The sequence below is a fragment of the Accipiter gentilis genome, chromosome 29, assembly GCF_929443795.1.
Source record: "Accipiter gentilis chromosome 29, bAccGen1.1, whole genome shotgun sequence".
NCBI classification, from domain to species: Eukaryota; Metazoa; Chordata; class Aves; order Accipitriformes; family Accipitridae; genus Astur; species Astur gentilis.
In genome coordinates this window covers 774651-796173 of record NC_064908.1, presented here as the reverse complement: position 1 = coordinate 796173, position 21523 = coordinate 774651, and the positions used below count along the sequence as shown (strand labels likewise).

Sequence of the window (21523 nt, the reverse complement as noted above, 5' to 3'; positions counted from 1 at the left end):
CTCGCTGCAGGGGACGACAGATGCTTTTCTCAACACGAGCACAGCCAACGCTCAGTGGCTGTCAGCCGCACACCCAGAGCCCGGCAGTGCGGCCCAGGCTACATCCAAGCCCCCTCCTGCAGCCCCCCACCGCTGCAGCCCCCCATCCAGGCCTGCCTGACCGGAGACCACCCCGCATGCAGAGGGGAGCAGGCAGGGCTGGCAGCTGGTCTGTCCATACCTACAGAAACGGGGACAACAGGGGCAGCTCCTCAGGGTTGGTTTATTGCGACATGAACCTGTTGCTGCAGCAGACATGCCATTTATGAAAATAGAATTACTTGGCTTTACAGTATCACAGCTCAGCACTGTACAACAAAATCCTTTTGTACAAAATGCTCTGTCGGCTTTATAAAGTTACTCTACAGTATGAAAGAAGCCTGGCCTGCTTTCTGTGAGGTTTCAACCAAAACAAAGCCCAAAGTGGCCCAGCAGCCAAGGGAGTGTAAGGAGAGCAGTGGCAGTGCAGGGCCTGACCCTGCCAGGGGCTCCAGGGACCCTGGGACAGCTCCACCAGAAGACATTCGTTTAACCCCTCGTTAGGTTTCAGCTGCCATCAGTGCCAGGCCAGCAGGCAGGAGGGCCCTTGGCTGCACACAGCAGTGGCCCCACTCAGCTCACAGAGACAGTACAGACAGCAGGAGGGTCTGCCCATCACTCATGAAACAGACATTGAAGTGTGTGGCCACCCCCCCCTCGTGATAAAGAGGGATCTCAAGGCTTTCACAGGCATCCAGTAGGGAAGGGCAGAACAGAAACATGTCTAAAACCAGAGCGCACGGGGACACTCACCTGTAGCCATCCCAAACCCCAACCAAAGCCTCCTCCTGCAGCTGAAGAGGTGGGAAAGGGGCATCTCACCCCTGCTGGAGGGGGACGAGCTTTCACAGCCAGCAGGACCCACTCAGTGGGAGCCTTGGGGTGCTGGAGCAGTGGGTGGACACCCAGGCTCTGCCACCGCCCTGCTCACCTCTCCCCAGAACTGACCCTAAATACACATCATCTGGCACACAGAAGTGTGATTCTAGAAGAGAAGTTCAACATTTGATGAGTAAATTGTAAAAAAAAAAACAAGTTTATTTGAAAAAAAAAAAAAAACCAAACCAAAACAGCCTCTTACATGATTTCTGATCAACATTTACTAGAACTTTGAGAGCCATTAACCTGCTCCACGTACGTTGAGATATTTTCCAGCACTAAAAAATAAAAAATAAATACGTACAAATTCTTTCCTCCCCATTACGTGTCCTAGATTCGAGTAGTTAAGGCATCCACTGCCTTAAGATCTCAGTTGAACAGAAGCAAGTAAAAGAGGTTTCTCTAAGAGATAAAAGAGCAAAAGCAGAAGGCCTGTCTCAGGGATGTACCATCTCCACCCGGCCCACTCGGCCCCTCTGCTCTGCCCAGGGTCAGGCACCCAAAACACCCGTCTGGGTAGGACTGAACAGCGCAGGGATGCTCCAGTGGAAACCCACCCCAAGGGGGGGACGGGCAGCACAGCCCAATGGCAGGACTGAGGCCAGCACCCCTACCCGGCACCGCCAGCTGAGCCCCCCGCGTCCGCACCCGTTTCACATCACCCAGTACTGGGCTGAGAAGAGGCACTGCTAGGGTAGAGTCGGGGGGCAGGGGGGGACCCCAGCCCTCCCCACGGGGGGCTCAGCTGCAGGGCCGGGTGCACAGGGACTGCTGCGGCCCCGGAGCGGGCAACGCTGCCCAACGTGAAGCGCGGCCGTCCTTCTCCAACCCCAATATCCCGTGAGAGCACAGCTACAAAAGAGGGATTTTAAAGAACTACAGTAGCTAAAGTGTTTTCAAAACATACCTAAAGACCACCTACAGAGCCAGGAGGCACCGGGCACGGGAGCCGAAGACCACCCTGCCCCATGCCCGGATCTCCCCCTCCGTGGAGGGCCTGCGGTAAGAAGCGTGTGAAGCAGTATTCATCCGGGGCTGGCCCTGAAGCCCATCGTGCTTCAACAAATCCAGTATCCTGCTTTTTATGGCTTTTTAACAACAAAACTCCCCCAAACACACGCATACGCCCCCCCACCCCCACCCCAAGCAGAATACAGAGCTAAAGCACGGTTTAGAGTTAAGGCTCATCCAGATTCAGCTAGATATGAAGACTGTAAGGCACGTATTAGTACATTCATGTTACTGTTAAAAAGCCAGCCTATAAAAAGCCCCCCTGCCCCCCGACACACGAGGATACTGTGTGCGTAGCCCTGTTACCTTTGTTGAACACAGATGGAAAGACAATTCAGAGCCTGGTTAAAAATGAACACCTGGTTTAAACACTTCTCACGGCCGCCCAGCGCCAGTGGAGCACTGCCCCAGCCGCCGCACCAGGGCAGCGGCGCTTCCCCGACACTCCGGGATTGAGACCGGTCCCTCACATGTGGCTCTCCTCCTCTTTGACACCATCCTCCGCGCTCTTCTGAGGTGAGGGGGCCACGTCGTTGTTTGCCTCTTTCTGCTTCTCAGCCTCGTCGATGTTGGTTTCCTCCTCCTTCCCTTCGTTCCTCGCCTTCTCCTCCGCCTTCTGCTCCTTTGCCACCAGGCGGTAGTTGATGCCCATCCCGATGAAGAGGTAGATCCCAGAGACAATGAGGATGATCCCACAGGCCCAGTACGTGTACTTGTAGTCACCGTACATGTCGTTGAGCTTCCCTGAGGGACAGAGAGGGGACAGCTTAGCAAGATACCCCCCGAACCGCTCCAGGTTGTGGAGATGCTCCCAAGAGCAGCCCGTGCCCATCACCCTCAGCTTCAGTCCTTTAATCCTCCAGCCCCTGCTCACCACCCGGCGCCAGGGGCTCAGCCCCCACCTCCTCAGCCATCCCTCAGATGCTGGGGCAGCCTCAGGGCCAGCGCTCACCCCCACCCTCGCACCAGCCCCAGCGCCGAGGGCTGCCCTGCCGCTCAGAGGGACCTGCCACCGCTCGGGGAGGCCGGGCAGAGCTCCCCGGGCACAGCACGCCCTACCTAGCAGAGGGGGTCCCAGAAGCACGGGGCAGCACTCCACGATGGTCACCAGGCCGACAGCGCTGGAGAACCGCTGCGCTCCCACCAGGTCCATCAGGGTCTCAAACAGGACTGAGCTCAGCCAGCCGAAGGCAAAGCCGAAGAAGCCGGCGTAAATGCAGAAGCCGGCGTAGGTGGTGGACATGGGGGCCAAGAGGTGGCACACCCCGTTGTAAATGACAGAGATGGCAAAGAAATACTGGACTCTGGGTCTGATCCACTTGGTGTTTGCCACCAGTCCCATGGAAGGCCTGGCCACCATGTCTACGAAGGCCAGGATGGAGAGCAGGAAGGCTGCAGACTCGTTAGCAATCTTCTTGCTCTTTGCGTAATTGCTGAGGAAGACCAAGGGAGTGAATAGCCCGAAGAACATGATCACGTTGCCCGACAGATAGAGCAGGAAGCCCCTGTGTGTGAACAGGGAAAGGTCCAAGAACTTGTTGATGGTCTGGAAAAACGTGCTCTTCTGTTTCTTGGCCTTCCCACCGATGAGGTCTGTGCCGGTGTCACCGTCGTCCTTTTTCACCGCCTTCCCAGCTTCCTGCAGCACCTCCTTAGCAGCCTCTTTCTTCAGCTGATCTGGCTTGGGGCCTATGGGCCGCATCAGGGATCCGGCAACGCAGCAGTTCAGCAGGAGACCGCCGAGGATGAGGAAGCTGCCGCGCCAGCCAAATATGCCAAAGAAGAGCTGGTTCACAGGTGCCAAGGTGGAGAGGAACACAGGGCTGCCTGCCATCGCCAGCCCGTTAGCCAGGGGACGCTTCTTGAAGAAGTACTTGCCAATCATGGTTAAGGCTGGGTTCAAGTTAAATGCAAGTCCAAGGCCTGAAGGAGAGGAGAGACGAGGGGCTCAGAGCTTGACCACCCCCACAAGCCAGCAGTACTGGCAGAAGGGCTGGTGGGACAAGCCGGAGAGTGGGCTTTCAGTTCTGGGGGTTTCACAGCTCTGTTAAGGCTGTATTGACTTCCCAATTGCACAAGCAGCACTTGGTCCCTGCTGCGGACTTGGGAGGAGGCACCAGGGCAGAAGAGAAGCCACGTGCAGGAATTCAGGAGCCAGAAGGGGAGAACCGCCCCAGCTCATGACAAGCCTTATGTCAACTGGCTGGGCACAAGCCTAACCCAGGGCAGGAACAACAGATGCTCTCTATTCTCAGTACCAAATGCTAGTCCTGTGTAGAGTCACTAGTACAGTCTCCCCAAGTTATGTCATCAGGGCCATCTCTTATTAGAATATGGAACAGGAATCAGGATTTATGCAAATTCACCACAGACATGCCCTAATAATTACTGGGTCTAAGTTGCTCCTCTTGCTGCCTCAGGAAAGGACTTACCTCTGTTGCAGCCCCCCTAGGGCAGAGCCATCACTTACCCCCTACGACCCCAACGCAGAAGTAGAGCTCCTCCACCGTGTTGCAGAAAGAGGCTGCTATCAGCCCGCACCCAGAGAGGCAGCCGCCAGCAATCATGATGGGCCGGCTGCCGTATTTGTTCACCAGGATGCTGCTGATGGGACCTAGGGTGTTGAAGGAGATATGCCCAGAGATGAGTTATCTTTGCACAAGAGACAAAACAGATGCATGCAAGCACACTGGAGGTTTATTGCCACAGGCTTCTAGCTTTCGCAGAGTGACACTTCACCCAGCGAGGGAATTGGGGTAAGGGGAAAGGACAGGAGGTTCAGAGGCAGCTGGAGATAAGAGAGTGAGATGTGGTTAGAGCACAGAAAGCTGAGGCTTCTCCTCTGAGCAAGCTGCCTTCTGCGGGCTAAGCCAGGAGCTGCCTGGACACCAGCTGCTACCCAGGGACAGGGGTTTGGGACGGGGTAAAGCCACCCATCCCACGCAGTGCTCTCCTTTGGGCTGGGGGCTCTGCCCTGTTCATGGCCACCTGCCCAGCACAGGCTGGAGTCTGGGCAGCAAAGCAAGCACACAGCAACTGCCTGTCTCCAGTGAGAGGTTTCTGATCAAGACCAAAGCTGTGAAAAAAACCAGCTTCAAGGGGCGCAGACAAAGCTCCCCGAGGGCTTGCGGGAGGAGTGGCACTGTGCCGCCCCGGGGAAAAGGGGTGCTTCTGTTTTCACTGCTACCCCTAAGGCAGGACAAGCCCAATTGCTCTGCACACCCACCTTTTAAGTGCTTCATTATCAGCTTTAATCCAAAGCAAACAGTGATTAGATACTGCAAAGCATGCTCTACAGATACTAAAATGTATTTAAATAAACTGAATGAACATCCATTGAATATTAACAGACCTAGTTTTGCCATTAACAGATAGCAAGGTTGTCAACATGTTATTCATGGGTCCTCAGACTCTACTTGACCTTTCTGCCCAGTTTAAACAAAGCCTGGAGAAGGTTACAGAAGCCCTGCTGCCAGACACTGCCCCCAGCCCCGTGGCATTCCACTCTCCGCAGCCAGCGTGATGCCTATGTGCCAGCCAGAGCAGCCTGTGCCAGCGGCTTCAACCTGATGCCACCAGCAGCCATGGAGGGGCCATGTCCCTGGTGCCATGAGAGGCAGCAGCAGGTCCCAAAGGCTGTCACATCACCCCAAGCCCCACACTCTTCCCCACAGAGCACTCAGCACTTTGCAAAACCTGTACCTTGAACCCAGCAAACATGATGCCCCTGGACAGAGTCTACAGGCAGCAGCAGCCTTTCCTCCAGGAGATCCAGTCTCGAGCAGCAGGCTCCAAGGGCAGCTAGCAGGAAGCTACCTGGCTGGGCAGCATCACGTACCCTGGTGGCAATTTCTAACCCTCCCCTGCCTTTTTTTTTAAAAAAATAATTCACACCCACTCCTATCTTACAGATCTGCATGAGGCACTTCTGACCAAATGTTAGCAGATCTATTTTGATTATTCATGCTGTGAAATAAGTGTAAGTAATGGAACCAGAGTCCTCCCTAATCCTAAATGTGGAGTTGAGCAAAAGGCATGAGATCATTACATCCATGTACCCTGATGGTGACTGCATGGGGCAGCTGCATGGGGGTGCAGGACATGCTGCTCCACCACCGCCAGCCCTGCCCAGGGCAGGAGCCACCCCAGCTCTGCAAGATACCATCAGCCCAGCATATTTTGCCAAAGCATAAGCTACTTTTTTTGCCTCCAAGCAATCCCACAGGTCCTGCAGGAAGGTGACCTGGAGGACAGGGAGAATAGGATGCACACTGTGACCACTCCAGTGTGATTCACACCCTGCAAAGGGTGTGGGCTCAGGCTGCAGGAGCCCTAGAACGAGTGAGTGGGGCAGCAGCATGCTCCCGTGCTCCGGCAGCTGGGGAATGCACCTGGGCAGGTCTGGGATACCTTCAGCATCCCTGCCACCAGCTTACGGGCAAGCGGTTTCCAGACTGGCGAGTTGCTGGGATTTAATGGCAACAGTTCAAAGGGAGCAGGAGAGACAGTGTCAGTGTGGAGGGAGGGGGACAGGGAGACGACCCCAAGACTGGAGGAGGGAGCTCTCACCCCAGCTGCTGGGCAGCTCCAGGCAGACCTGCCCCTGGGACACCCAGAGGAATCAGCTCTGAGCTATTAGGAGAGGAGGAATGGCCCAGATTGAGTCTCATTAAGGCAGTTACACGGTTTACAAGCTTGTTATAACATCGGAGCAGGGAAATGTGCTGGTCGCTTCGCTAGCTGAGCGAGGACAAAGCCGAGCCTGTTTCCCCAAAGGAAAAGCCTCGTGCTTAGCCGGGCGCTGACGTCAGCTCCTTTCGATGCACAAATGCAACGAGGACGCGGGCAGTTCGCCAGCTGGGGATGGCAGCAGTACAAGCTCCGATTTGCCTCTGAAGTGGACACAACAGCAGGCTCCCAATAAGAGTTTCTTTCAGCCGAGTGACCCAGTGCAAAGCTGCGTTTGCAGGTGGGTACAAGACACCAGGGTTTGGAGACTGGCGAGGCGAGGGCTGGGAACACATCACCCTGCGGGGAGCATTCTGCCTGCTCCTCGCTGGTTACAGACAACCATAAAGCACACAGCCTGGGGATTAAAAGACTCCAAGAAACAGTTTCTGAAGGATGGGGGAAGGGGATCTGCTTCAGTTTAAGTAGTTTTGTTTTATTCTGCTCATGTCTCTACTTCCAGTGCACACTGCCACCCTCAAACAGCACAAGCTGCTACGGCACTGCTCTGCACCAGTGAGGAAGAACAGGCAGCGCCAGGTTTCAGAGCACTCCAGAACACAGAGCTGACTAGAAACTGGGGACAGATCCCTAGATACAGTCACTGTTTGCTGAAAACAAACAAACAAAATTTAAAAAATCGATGTCTTATCTAAAAGAAAAAGACCACGTGAGCGGGGCTCCTACATATGGCCCAGCACCTCCCCTGGCCTTCAGGCAGGCGTTGGAAGCAGACAGAGCCCACAGCACACTGTAACAAGGACAAGGGCAGAATTACACAAGTCATAATTCCCCGGAAAGATTTTACTTACAGCTTTGCAGAGGAGGACAGATTAACCTGGTTTTTGCATTCTGGGCATTAAATAGAACTTTTTGAGCAACCTCCATCAAGCAAACTCGTGAAGGGAAGTTTTGCTCTCAAGGAGAGAATTCCGACTTTTAACAAAGTTTCAGTTGTTGTCACTATAGCAAGGTGCAAATAATCAGACCCAGCAGGAGAGCTGCATCCTGTACTGCGACACACAAGCACGTGTACTGCTGCCTCCGGTCCACTTACCTCCTGCATACATAACAGCCAGCATGATAGAGGAGATCCACGAGACTTTGCTGCTGGACGCATTGAAGATGACCTCAATCTCTTTGAAGAACACGGTGATGGATTTGGGGAAGGCATAGGAAAACCCAATGGAGATGAAGGCTCCGATGACCACAGCCCATCCCCATCCTCCTTCAGGAGGAGTGTATCCCACAGGGCCTCCGATGGCCGGTGGCATCTTGAACCAAGTTGGCGATGACTCAGTTGAGGTTCAAAGATCTGCAGAGGACAAAGTATTGCCTCAGCTGAAAGAATATGGCTGCATCCCAGCTCCCTGGCATGCAACGCCAGGGCTCGAGCCCTGCTCTTGAGGCTGGCATGGCACCAGTGCCCCAGGCCATCTCTGGGAGAGCTCATCCGAGAGCCGGGCACTCGGGGCTCACCAGCACACCGGCCTCATAATGCTGTCCCAAAACACATACTCAGGTTGCGGCTGGCCTTTAAGAGCCCTGGCCCGCAGGTATTTATCAGCGACAAAGACATAATACCCTGTCCTAAGCTGAAAAGGACAGGCAATGTCCTAGCCAGCAGCAGCCAGAGCAGAGCGGTGAAGCGGACAGGGCTACCAGCAGCACAGGGCTGGACCTGCGGAGGGTTGAGCAGGGCAGCGGCCAGGCTGGTCAAGGCTCGCCTGCCTGGGGCAGAGCCCCTGCAGCTCCTCCAGGAGCATGATCCCAGCACCACCCCGCACACCGTGGAATCTTGGCAAGCCCCGGGCCACCCGGAGCAGGAGCAGCACACCCAGGTTATTAAATGCAGACACACCAGGGGAAATAAGTCCACGTGCACGAGCCAGGACACCTCCATTTCTGCAAAGAAAGAGCAGGCAGGCAGGTGTCACAGCACACCTGCCAGCCCTGAAGGTCCACGGGCTGCGGCTAAACCTAGCCTGTGGTGACAGGGAAAGGCTCCCACACACTGCCAGCGCTGCCCAGGGAGGGGAGGTGGGTCTGCCCGGAGCAGCCCCAGGCCCGGCAGAGCCCAGCTCCCCAGGGGCTTGGCCCCAGCACGGTATCCCCAACCCAGCTGCGGCCAAACCCTCCTCCCCTACCGAAAAGGCTACAGTGGGTTTCACAAAAGCACCCTAAGTGTAAAAAACAATTTGCCTTAAAAGCTCAAAACCAGAAGGGATTAGAAAACAAAATAAATGGGGAAATGTCATCCAGGCTTGCTAAAGTGCGGAATCCCCTTAGAGAGGCCGATTCGGAGCAATTCGGAGACCGGCAGGGTCAGGCTGCTCCCACCTTCCCCACGCTGCAGCTGCCGCACGCCTGGCTTGCACCCTGGGGCTGCGGTTACTCTGAAAGTAAGGCTGCTTCAGGCAGCAGAGAGCAGCACAAGCTGCTCTCCCAGGGAGGAAACGCAACCAGAGCAGCTGCTCACATACGTGGTTTACAATATGCAAAGCAACAGGAATCACTACAGTCCCCGGAACTCCTGTGTGCCCCCGCAGATTTTAGAACACGCTTTCTGATGCCCCGTGGCCCTCCCTGGCCTCGCAGCCACAGACACCCCACCCCCCTGCCACCCATATTAAGAACCATCAGCCAAGGTGGGAACATGGGGCTCCTTTTCCAGAGCCCACCCCTCGCTCTGCAGTTCTCTGCTCTGCTGCTCAGGTTTCCACTGGAATAAAAAGCCGCCCCCGAGCAGGAGAGCTGTCTCCAGAGCTCCCACGGGTCACACCAGGCACAGTGACAACTTCAAAGCAGCGTGCTGGCTCAGAGAGGTGCAACCTCCTATTTATAGCATGCATCCATTCAGGCTCGCAGCGATTACCATCTCATCCACAGCTGCTGACATGCCAGCATCTACCTGGCACGTCCCCTCGTGCCCTCGGCACACCACACAGTACCGTGGGCGCCTGCCTTGTTTTCGCTTGCTCCGTGTCACTTCGGTGCACATCCGAGGCCGGGATCCAGGTGTCCCGGCTGAAGCACCACTGGTGGCCCCGAGCCACGGGGAGCCCCCGCTCCCACCTGGCACCGGAGGCAAAGGCAGCAAAGTTACCTGATACGGCACCGGGTCTGCCAGAGCCACCCGACACCCGGACGAGCTCAGGTGATGCCTCAGACCCACACGAGGCAAGAGGAAGCAAAGCACAGGAGGCTGGTTTCCGTAAGCCGCTAAGACTGGTTTAGCCCGACCCAGACACCGATTTTTTTCACTGGCAGAGTATTTTCCTGCATCCCAGCCAGTGCGACACATGACCATCACGAGCAGATCCGAGCCACCCTGCTGCTCCAACAAAGGAATCATTTACAAGACGCTGCCCCGGGCACGTCCGCGGCTGAACTATGCCCAGGAGCCTCTCGGACCCCCAGGCACCGCAGCCGGGCTGAGCAGCCCCTTCAGCACCGGGTCAAGCCCACACCAGCGGGGTCCGGCTGCAGGCAAGCCCCCGCAGCAGAGCCTGCAGCCAGCACACCCGCAGGCACCAGCCTGGCATCGGCAGTCGGAGAGGAAAGTGCCAGGCTCTGCAGAGGCTCACCAGGTACCTCTGGCCTCTCGGTATGGGGAGCAGCCCACCCACCCACCATGCTCTTTCTGAAAAGCCATAATGAACACTGGGTTTTGCTTAACATCACTTCCCCGCGTGGGCTGCACACTGGAGTTTCCAGCCACCTCTTGCTTTGAGTCATACTGAGCTTTCGCAGCTTTCAGTGAACTTAAAGTATCATCTAACTACACTGACTTGTCCGAAACATTTTTAAAAGATGAGACTACCAGGTGTTGGCAATAAAAATGACCAGCAAGGAATACAATCTACTTGTTAGCGCTAATGAAAACTACTGGCAATAAAAGCTATCCAAAGCAAAAGCTGGGGGGGTGTTGATGAGGTGTTGGGGATTTTTCCCTTTCACTCCTGAGACACACAAACAGGTTTAATTCTTCCACCGCTCCTGAGGAGCTCAACTGCACCAAAATTACTGTGGCTTGGTTCATCTATTTGTTCTTTCCCTGCAAGCAGCATTTCTCCTCCTGCGGGTGCTCAGGTGGCATCTCTCTATAAAATTAAAGACTTTTGGCGGGTTAGACATGACCTCTCTTGCATTGCTGAGGCACAGTGAAAAACCTTGAACTGAACAAGGTTTGAGACCATAAAGCAAGATTCCCAAAGCCTGACGCCAGAGGGTTTACATGATGAGTTCTGCATGCCACAACATTTTTCCCTGACTCATTGAAAATCCTTATTAAGAAAGACCAGTTTTAGAAAGCTCTTCCTTCAACCGCATTAAGGCTTCTTGCCGATTTCCTCCTTGCCCCCACACAGAAGTAGTTTGAAATGAGAGGGGGGAAAAAAAAAAAAAGCACATGTAAGGCAGCCAGTTCAATTGGAAAGCTTCCCTTCCCTTTGCAAAAAGGAAAAAAAAAAAAACAAAAAAAAACCACCCAGAACATAGTTATGACATTTACAGCTCTGTTTTGGAAGAGCTGCAACGTGTAAGACGTGTTTGGAAATCAAATTCACAGCTGCCAGGCAGCCAGCTACAGTTTGCCCTATTAGGAAATAAAATAACCATATTTGCAGTAATTAAGACTGATGAGACCAAGTAATGACTGCAAGTATCACATCTGCTCCCCGTAAACGTCTTGACTAATCCGCAGGAATGGGTAGCCTACAGCAACCCTTCTCTGCACAGCAATGGCAAGAGCAGGAATTGAGGCTTCTCAGGCAATGAGGACTGTATCATCTTGAAACATATCCCACAGAAGACTAAAACCCTTTCCATCTCCTAGGTCCTACGCACAAGCACTGTTATCCCTTCTCCGGAGGGTGCTGGAATAGGAAGATTTCAAGACTTCTAGTTACATAATGCGGCGGCAAATTGCTGCGCTTTTAAAAGCCCCGGATTGGCAGGACTCCAGAGCAGAAAGACAGAGACTCACATTTATAAAGTGCTGCAAATGCTGCAAAATCTTTCTGGGGCAAACCGTTTATGAAAGCGTCCTCACGCTGCTCCTTTTTGGGGTCAGAAGACAGGACGTCCCCTGCCCACGCAGGGGGCTGTACCCAGGCACCACGTGCCTCTGCCTCCCCTCGCACATCCCTCCAGCTCAAGGCTTTCCTATGCCAGGCATATACTCACCTGGCATTTCCTGCCGTGTGAGCTTGCAAAACCCTTCCCACGGAGCAGGGCACTCGGGAAAGGCTGGCAGAGCTGAGGCTGGAGAAGGGCAGGCTTCCTCGCTCGGCTGCAGGGCAGGTGGCAGAGCCCCAGGTTCTGCTCCCACAGCCCATCACCGCCCCGGCGCCTGCACAGGCTGGCAGGGCTGTCCAGTGCCACTGCAGGCAAAGGCTCACCCGGCACCTCGGCACGCTCCTCCTCGGCGGGCGTGAAGTCCATGGCAGCTCGTCCCAGCGCTGCTGCAGCCAGGCTGCCTCCACTCCCGGCCATCTGCTCCTCCTGCGCTCTCCCAGCTCCAGAGAGGGATGTGGCGATGCCTGGAGCGGGATCTCAGCAGCCACAAGATCCCCAGGGAGGTCTCTGCTGTACGACAGCCATTTGGGCTCCTCGTGCCTTTGTCAGCTGGACCCGGCCTTTGGCCAGCAAGTGCCGACTCTGAAACGCCCAGGCCAGGCAGGACGGGCACAAGGCAGCACAAAGCTGCCCCTTGCCAGCAGCACCAGACCCCGCTCCCCAAGGGGGCTCCCGCCACAAGCCACCAGCAGAGGGGAGGGACACGGGATGGGGATGCCGCTTCCCAGGAGCCTGGCAAGCACCCATTCCCACCAGCCCTGTCCCAAAGCATTACCCAAACAAGAGCTTGAAAAACATCTACCCCTCCCCACCCCAGCCTCCCAAACTCAGTTCACAGCGACGGGCTCTTCCAGTGCTCAACACGTGGTGGGGATAGCACGGAGCCATAAACACCCCCGTGGGAGACTTGTCCGCGTGGGAAGCCAGCAGACCCTGAGCATCTCTTCTGATCCCTGAAACTAAACTGAGATCTCCTACTTACTGCTGGGAAATAAATGGAGGTGTTGGCAATCGTGAGCTGTTTACAGCCCATAACACTTTATAGCTTCAAATTTGGCCTTTTTTTTTGGCCAGAAGCAAGATGAAATAGAGATTGTTATGAGCTAATGAGACACCACTTTCACCAGTTTTAAGCGGGTTTATAGCATTAAGCGTGGAGCTGTAATTCCAGCGAGCACCCACAGCCCGGGTTTAACCTGGCGGCACATGGCCTACGTGACTCCCCAGCACTTGCAAGGGCTCTGCACCAAGACAATAGTCGATTGAGGTCCTGCTCAGCCGCAGCGTTTGCTGGTGGGGTGAGGCGAGGTCAGCAGCACAGGCAGGGTTTGCTCGAGGCCGGCAGCCCGCACGGGTTGAGCTCAAGGTTTTTGTCAGAAGTGGCCCAGCCCGCTCATCACCTCTCCCCACCGGGGACGGCCAGCGCATCCTCAGACGTGCCCCGGTCTGCCAGCCCGGTGAGCTAACCCGGGCACGCAGACAGGCAGACGCCACAGGGCACGGCGGCCGCGCTGGCAGAGGCAGCATCGGCAGCTGCCCTCCTCCCGCTCCCAGCTGCGCCCCGCCGCCGGCACGAGCCCCAGCCTGCAGAGGCACGGAGCGGCCCACTCACCCCGCCGGCAGCCAGCGCTCTCCGGGCAGGGCCAGAGGTCTTCCCTGGACACTGGCCACGGGTCTCTCCGGTGGCCAGAGCCCCCCAGCCCTGGCCACCCGAGGACGGCTCCCAGTGCGGCAGCCGCGGTGCACGGGCTGCGAAAGGCTGCGAGCCGCCTTGTGAAGTGGGATGTTGGGATGGTTTGTCAGGAGCTTTGTCGGGGAACAACCCACCAAACAGAAAGAGGGCAGCTATTTCTGCTTACTGGACAGATACCAGGCAAGGTCCCACCCTGGGCTGCCGTGCCTGGTTATTAGCACCACTGATGCTCAGCCTGTCAGAGCAAGGACCAAGCGTCTTACTGGTATGAGAAAGCGTCAAGTTTAAGCAGGCTGCGAACAAGACCAAGGCAGAAAGCCTGGCTTATTTCTGTAGCAGAAACTGGCTGTGGCAATAGCTCTCCCGGAGCCCTCTGAAGGCGGACCCAGAGGGGTTTGCAGGTGGGTTACAAGAACGTTGTGTGAAGTAGCTCTTATAGGCATCCTCTGGGCTCATGTCGGCTTCAACCCCAGGCACAGCACCCGGAGCCCCCTCTCTAATCCGCCCCACGAGAGGACAGCTCATCCCCCAGCAGCCGGGGCTGGCGGCTGCCCACCCTGTGCTCACAGCCCATCTCGCTGCCGGCGCTTCAGCTCGGGAAGCTGCAGGGCTGTGGAAAGGCTCAGCCTTGCTGGGGGGTTTCCCCACACAGGTTTGAAGGGACTCACCCAAAAGGCACAAGTTTAAGAAGCGCAGCCCTCACAGTACAAGACGCCTGCCCTCCAGCTCAGAGGTACTGGGGACAGAGCAAAGGCACTGCTGGCGATACAGCCCCAGACTCCGCTCATGCCCCTGTCCCTAGGGGAAGGGCTTCCCGCAGCACTGGCTGCCAGCCCCCCAAACCAGCCAAGCCCCCCAGTCTCAGGAGGGGACAGGGGCCTCTCAGCCCCTGTGCGGGGTTTCACAGTCCCACCCCGAGCACAAGCCATGCTCTGCCAGGGAGCAGAGCCAATCCTCCCCACACCAGTGGTGCTCGGGAACGCTCCCAGGACGTCCCGTGCCCGCCAGGAAATCCTCAGAATGAGAAAAATGTGGTACAGAATAGCATCGGCATTCCTCCACTTGCACCGCCAGCCAGGGACACAGCCACTCCAGGTTTCAGGGCAGAGCAGGGCAGTGTGAGGCTGCAAAACCCCAGAAAGTCACAGCCATTACAATCAAACCACGACTGCCACTCTCTTCCCCAAGAGCAAGAGTCTGAGCTGTCTGCTCCCAGCCACCGCCATATTATCGCTCTGTGAAAGGCCTCAAACCAGGGCTGAGGCAGTACTGGTTAAAGAGGTGGGAGACTCTCACCAACGCCCCAGCAGCACTCGGGTGACTGCGGTTTCAGGAATTAACTACAGCCCCACATGAATCTTCTTTGGCTACAGTACAACTACACTGCAGCAGCTTTAAGGGCACATTTGAAAGTGAGTCATACAGACACTACTGGCGAGAGGCTCCCACTTTCTTAAAAGTTGGTATTACAGGCTGATTCCACAGAAGGAAATAGGAAAAGCCATAAAAGTGCAACAATGAGATTAGCAGTATAGTGCTTAATGGGATGCAACTCCCTTAGCCTACGTGCAGCTTTTCAACTCCTCATAAAGGTTATGCGAAATAATAGCGTGCAAGTCACTGGGTATTTTCCACCTTAGCTGCCAGAGGATCAGGCCAATTGCGTGAGATAGGAGCCAACAGAAAGCACATGCAACCATTTGCACCTTTTTCAGGAGCCACCTTCTGGGAAGGGAACGATGCTTCACACCTCCCCCCCTACCTGCGGGGCCAGGATGGGGCAGAGGCACCCCTGTGACTTTGGGGCAGGGAGGTTTGTGGTACATTACCAAACCACTTGTTTGTAATTCAGAGATCCATCACCCCAGTGATTAATCTGAGATTGAGGAAGCCCCTTCTCACAAAGCCAGGGGCTCTGGGGGTTTCTCTGTGCCTGGAGGCCGAGTCCGTCCCCCACCCCCAGCACACACCAGCTATTCCGTGCACTGGCCCATTTCTCAGCCCTGCTCCTTTCCTTCTAGACACAGCCAAGAAAACCTCAGAGCAAAGACACCCAGGAGAATCAGCCAGCACTAAATTACCTCACTTAGCATGAAAATAGGATGCTTGTACACCACAAAAAGGCTTAAGGCTCACAGAAAAGCACAAAAACAGTATCATTAGATTTCAGGTTTCTTGTGATGCAACTAAAAAAAAAAACCCCATCTTTTCTCCTCAGAAGAAACTTAAAAGTCCAGAAACATCGGCAACCCTTGTGCAAGGTGCCCAACCTCACAGGGCATGGTGGGAGCCGGGCAGAAGGGGCCATGCAGCAGTCGGGCAACGTGCTGTCACAGGGAAGGACACAAATCCCACCCCTCCCACTGCAGGCACAAGTCATCCACAATTCCTCCTGATCCTCCTGTGCCCGCTCATCCCCTTTCCTCAGGTCAACTTCCAACCCCGCAAGCACCGCTCACCTTTTTGGGACGCATTCGCGCACGCCTCGCCTGCGGGACCCCGGCCCGAGCCAGGGCACCCACCCTGGGCGAAGCACCCCGCCAGCGCGTCCGCCGGGGCCCACTCGCCCTCCCCAGGAGCCCAGCTGCCACCCGGCCCCGCTCGGCTCCCCGAGCGCCTCATCCTGGGGCTAGCAAATACCTGCCAGCGGCCACCAGGCTTCAAACAGCACGGTCCCCGGACCCCAGGCCGCGGCGAGCGGGAGCCCCTCGCCACCGAGGGCCAGCTCGCACCGGCTGCCGGCGAGCTCCAGCGGTCCCGGCTTCCCGCAGCCCATCGCCGCAGAATTGGGCCGGCCGGGCGGCAGCCTGCCCGCACCGCGGAGGGCGGCTGCGGGCTGGGGGGCGAGGGGGCAAAAACGGGCATCAGAAGCCCCCCCCACCCCACCCCGGGGCTTGGGCCGGCGGGTTCCTCCCCGCAAGCGTCGACCCCAGCAGCCGGTCACGCCGCTGGAAACACTGCGGCAACTCGCCCACCCGCGTGGCTTCGAGCGCCGGAGGTCCAGCTCCTGCTAAGGGGAAACACGCGAGGGCCGGTGCGAGGACCCGAGTGGGCAGCGGCGTCGCGGTCCCCACGCGGTGGCAGAGGGCTCCAGCAGCGCTCCGCACGACGGCTGCCCGGGGGGGGGGGAAGGGGAGAGAGCCCCCTCCCAGCCCCGGTGTCGCAGACCCACCCTGGCCCGCAGGGCGCGCTTCCCACGCGGTTCCCGCGGACCTCGGCCGGAGCCGCAGCCCCGGAGCTCCCCTTCTCTTATCGGGCGCCAGACACTCAGGTTAATCGCCTCTTCCCCCTGCACCCCACCTCTATCGGGGTCTGCAAGACGGTGCGGATGGACCCTCCCGCGCAGCCCCCCCAAAACAAGCCGGCCGTGCCTCCGGTGGGGAGCGGTCAAGAGCGGCCGGGCCCCCTCCCCGCCGGCCGCCCCGGGGACGAGACTCGCCACGGCGGAGGAACGAGGAACCCAGCGGGACAGGACAACCCCCCGCCGGCCCTGACACACCCCCCCCCCCCTCAACCCGGGACCCCCGAGGCCACCAGCCGCCCCCCGCTGCCCCCGGCCCATCCATCGCCCCTCAGGGCCCGCGCCCCACCGAGGGAGGTCACCGGGACAAGGGCACGGGGCGGGCGGCCCTGCCCGCGGCGGGACCCGGCCACGGGGGGCTGCTCCCGGCGGCCCGGGCGGCGATGGCGACGGCGGGGGGAGCCGGGGGACACGGACCCGTCCCGCAAACGGGGTCGCTCCGGGCAGGGCGCGCGTGGCACCCTCAGCCACGCGGCTGGGTCAGAGCAGGAACAAAACCCGGGCCGCCCTGCACCCCCGGGCTGGGGGCGCCGGAAGGCCGGGCCCGGCCAGACCCGCCACCGGCGGGAAATTCCCCGGTCCGCCGAGCCCGGCGGCGCCGCCGCCGGCCGCGCCCACGCGCGACCGGCTAAAAGTACAGACCCGCGACCCGCCGCCGGCACGGCCTCGCCTGCCCGGGATCCCCACGCCGGGCCGGGAGCAGCGGCGGCGGCGGCCCCGGGCTGCGCGGAGCCGGAGAGCGCCGGAGCCCCGGCCCGACCCCGCGCCCGCGCGCCCCCGCCCGTCCCGTCCCGTCCCGTCCCGTCCCGCCACGTGGGCCGCCGCGGCGCCGGGCCCTACCTGCGCGTGCCGCCGCCGGCCGAGTGCCGCCGCCCCCGCCCCCGCCGCTATAAGGGCGGAGGGGCCGCGCCGCGCCGCGGAGGGCGGAGAGCGGGTCGGGCCGCCGCCGAGCGCCGCCCCCCCCCCCCGCTCCCCCCTCCCCACACGCCGCGCCACGTGCGCGCCGCCCCGACCCGCGCCGCCACGGCAGCCCCCGCGGGCCCCCGGGATCGGCGGCCGCGCCGAGCCGAGCCGTGCGCCCCGGCACGTACCGCCCCGCCGGGGGGAAAAGGCGGCGGGGGCGGGAGGGAGGGAGCGCAGCCCGCCCCGGTTGCCGCCGCCCTAGCCCCTCCGGTCCCCCCCGCCGGTCCCGCGCGTGTCCGGGGGCCTTGGTGGCGGCGGGGTCGCCTGCGGGAGGCCGGGCCGGAGGCGGCCGGGGCTTGGCGCGGCGCAGCGTGGGCTCGGGGACTTCGTGTCCCGCAAGAGTGACTCCGTGGCCCCGTACGGGTGTTCGGCTGGGGGGGGGGGGGGTCCCGCGGGGGGAGCAGGGTGTCCCGTCCCCCCCCCAGCGCCCTGCCCACGGCTCGGCCGGGGAGCCGCTCGTCGCGCTGCCGGGCCCTGCCGCGTCCCGGCTCCCGAGGGGTCCCGGGCTGCCGCGGGAGCAGCTCCCTTGGGGTGGAGGATGCCGCAGAGGGTCTTCGTTAAAAACTATCAGCTCTCCGGTTGCCTGACTACGGTGCTTCACGTGTTCACCACAAAATTTCTGGCTGTTGCTGGCCTGAGCTGGCAGCCCGCTTTTCCACAGAAAAGTCACGTGCGCTGCCTGTGGGGGACGTTTCTGGTGTATCTGCGAGTATTTCAGCAGGAGCAAGCCCCGTGCAGCCTCTGATACAGACGGCGACTGCTCGCTGCCCCAAGCAGCCGGGTGCCGAGGACGAGCTGGATGCCATTGGCATTCCCCCCAGTTGCGGAAGAAAACGGGCTCGGGCTCGGGCTCGGTGCGCCTCAGCGTGCGCAAGAGGCCCTTGCTGGAAGCGCGTCCCCATCCCAAGCAGAGCTCCTCACCCTCTAAATGTAAAACTAGCTGTGGCACCCATGCAGCGAGTCCTCTTCATTCCCCACGTGTACCAAACGCTGCGCAAAAGGACTGTTACCTGGGAATGGTTTTCCTGAGCTGCTGCCTCCCACAGCCTAATGACACTAATTGTTTTCTGGGTCGCATGTCTGATGCTCTAATTTGTTTTAAAGCTGAAAGAAGTGTGGTGTAGTTCAACTCAGAGCCAAGACAGGGAAAGAAGGGAAAAAGCAGTGACACTCCGCAGATGGAGACTGGAGCAGCTGCAGAGGAGGTACGAGCCCGTTCGTATCAAAGGAAACCACTGCTCCTCGCCATCGCAGCGAGCGTGTTTACGGGTGTGCTCTGTGCATGTCAAGGCACTTAATGGACCAGGTGCACTCGATAAAAGAAGACCAGGGACTACAACAAACTCATTCACCCACTTCTGAGGCAAGACACCGTAAACCAAAGAGCGAGTGGGTGGGAGGTTTTCTTCATACGTCTGTTGCTGTGTGACTTAACAGGGAGAGGTCTGCACTCTGTTTTGCTTAGACAACAAGATGAATAATAATTCAAAGGGGCAATTTTGGATCAAACTCAAAGTGCCACTTCGCTTTGCCATTTTTTTAACATCCCATCTAGGATCAAGTGCTCTGCACGGCTCGGGCCGAGTGCCACGGGGGGATCCCAGCCAGGACACGGGCTTCCTTTGAGTACCTTTGAGGAGACCCAGCGCTGCTGGGATGAATGAAGCTGTATGACAGCCGGAGACTGTGTCCTTTCTCTGGCACTGCTGTACAACGCCCTCAGCTTTGCTGGTTTTTAGAGAAATGCAGAAAACGAGAGGCCAGGGATGGCAGAGCTCAGGTGAGCAGGGAGCTGCCGGAGCAGCGATGGGCTGGAAGGGCAGATGTGAAGCCGTAGGACAGCACCGCTGCTGCTGCTGCTGCTGCTGCTGTTTCTCCTTCCTGTGGAAAGTGGAAAGGAGTCCCTTCTGTTCTGCGCCGCTGCATTTTTGTCTCATTTAAAAGACGGATTTAATATTAATCCCATTAGGAATTTTTTTCTTGTGAAGAAAACAGGATACTGTTTCAGGATATTGGGCAACAAAGCTGTCCTTGAAAAGCAACTCTAAGCAGCCTTGCAGTCTTGCTACTGGCTGCGTTTGTTGTAGACGCTAATCAAGTTCAAAGTTGGGTACAGCCAAACCGTTTTACTTCCAGAGTGCAAGAGGCCACAGCAGAGCAATTCAAGTTCAGGTTTTCTGTGTCCTGTTGTAAACACCAAGGACCTGTAGTAATCTTAAAATACAATCACTAGCTCTGGGTTCTCTTGGAATTAATGTCTCTAGCAGGCGTAAAGCTCTAGCCCTCTCATCTGTCATGAATACGCATGTCCTGCTTGATAAGAAAGGTAACAACGTGAGTCCAAATCCAGGAATTACTGGAAATCTCTTGGGAAAGTCTGTTCTTTTGAGATATCCATCCTAGCTTCCTGACTAGGCTTTGGGAAAAGGTTTTCTGAACTTTTGGATTCACATTTCACTTCAACTGAGCTTCAAGGCTTTGAGTTTACCCATCATAGCAACCTTGTGACAATGGATGGGGAAGAGAAGGCGTCGGAGTGCCGTCCTCAGGGAACGTGCAGGTTCTGCCCCCATCTGATGATAAAGGCACAATCTTGTTCAGGGGTATGTTGGTGTAATGACCTCTGTCATTGTTTAGAAAATAACGTGTCTTAGGAAGAAAGTGCCTGCCGATAAGATGTTCAGAATGGCCACTAATACACCGTAGAAAACCTTCACACTACTGGTCGTCTTTACACTCATTTAGGTCAACACTTCTTCTCCCCCGTTGGGGCTCCTTTCGCTCTTCTGTCCTCCGCCTGCTGTCAGGCTCACGCACATGTCCCCCTGGGGACGCAGACCAACCCTTAGCAAGGTCGTGTCTCTGCAAAGTGGTCGCAGGTCCCCTGGGTCCAGACACTAGTGACTGCATCAGTGAGACGAGCATCTGCTGGCATAAAGAGGAGCTGAGGTTTATCTTACACTTGCTCAGCACACTAGTTCCACCCAATACATGTCACCCAATGGAAGCGGAGCTAATGCCTTGTCCAAATCAGTTGTAGGGGCACAGTGTGACCAGTGAGCGGTGAGACAAATACAGTGATTGGCGGCATGAGATGATGTGAGGCCAGCAGAAAGAGGATAATCTCACGTAGTCTCTCCCAGGAGCTCTGACCGAAGGATGACTGCCACCTCCAGCCCCGGGGAAGTGGGAGCCGAGGAGGATGGCGTGGGCTGGTGGCAGTCAGAGGCATGTGGCAGCAGGTCAGCTTGCCCCTCTCTTGCTAGATGGGAAGAGGGTAACTGCGCTCTGTGAAGAGCTTTGCCTGCTGCAGTTGCTTTGGCCCGGCTTTTCTGCCTCTTGCCTAAGAAAGACAAGGCTGCACCGTGCTGCACGCCTGGCTCCAGCCCGTACCCCAGCAGCTGTCATAGCTGATCTTCACTGCCAGGAGAAGGATGCTTTCCTTGGCAAGCTTGCCTAGAAATAAGGGATCCTTGACTGCACGGGGACCACATAGCAAACATTAAGAGATGTCACACATATATGTTGTGGTTCTCCCTTGACCCTTGCACTATGCCTCTTCCTCATCTTCTGGGGTGAGTGCTCTCTGGCTCCTTTCTGTGGGCCCCTTGTGCTGCAGCATACACCCGCGTGTCTCCTTTTGCCAAGGAGCTTATCTGGCACAAGAAATAGTATCTCTGTTCCTCCTCCCTTGCTATCCCTGGAGCCAGAGGAAAGTGATGCTGTTCGATGTGCTTTCCAATGCTAATTTGCTGCTCTGTGAGGACTCGGGAGGGTGTCCGCTCGCTCTT

The 21523-nt window shown here is 57.6% G+C and overlaps 2 protein-coding genes across 2 annotated transcripts; one reads left to right on the top strand and one right to left on the bottom strand.

Moving 5' to 3' along the window:
* Nucleotides 1-412: 412 nt before the first annotated feature.
* On the bottom strand, nt 413-17727 carry SLC16A1 (solute carrier family 16 member 1). Its single transcript, XM_049832426.1, has 5 exons — nt 17610-17727; nt 7754-8011; nt 4439-4582; nt 3028-3891; nt 413-2712 (listed from the first exon to the last, which is right to left on the bottom strand). The coding sequence occupies exons 2-5, from the start codon at nt 7968-7970 to the stop codon at nt 2435-2437; spliced, it is 1503 nt and encodes a 500-aa protein (XP_049688383.1). The 5' UTR covers nt 7971-8011; nt 17610-17727; the 3' UTR covers nt 413-2434.
* Nucleotides 9999-18077, top strand: LOC126052344 (basic proline-rich protein-like). The gene is made up of 2 exons (XM_049832894.1): nt 9999-10286; nt 15897-18077. The coding sequence occupies exons 1-2, from the start codon at nt 9999-10001 to the stop codon at nt 18075-18077; spliced, it is 2469 nt and encodes an 822-aa protein (XP_049688851.1).
* The last annotated feature ends 3446 nt before the right edge of the window (nt 18078-21523 follow it).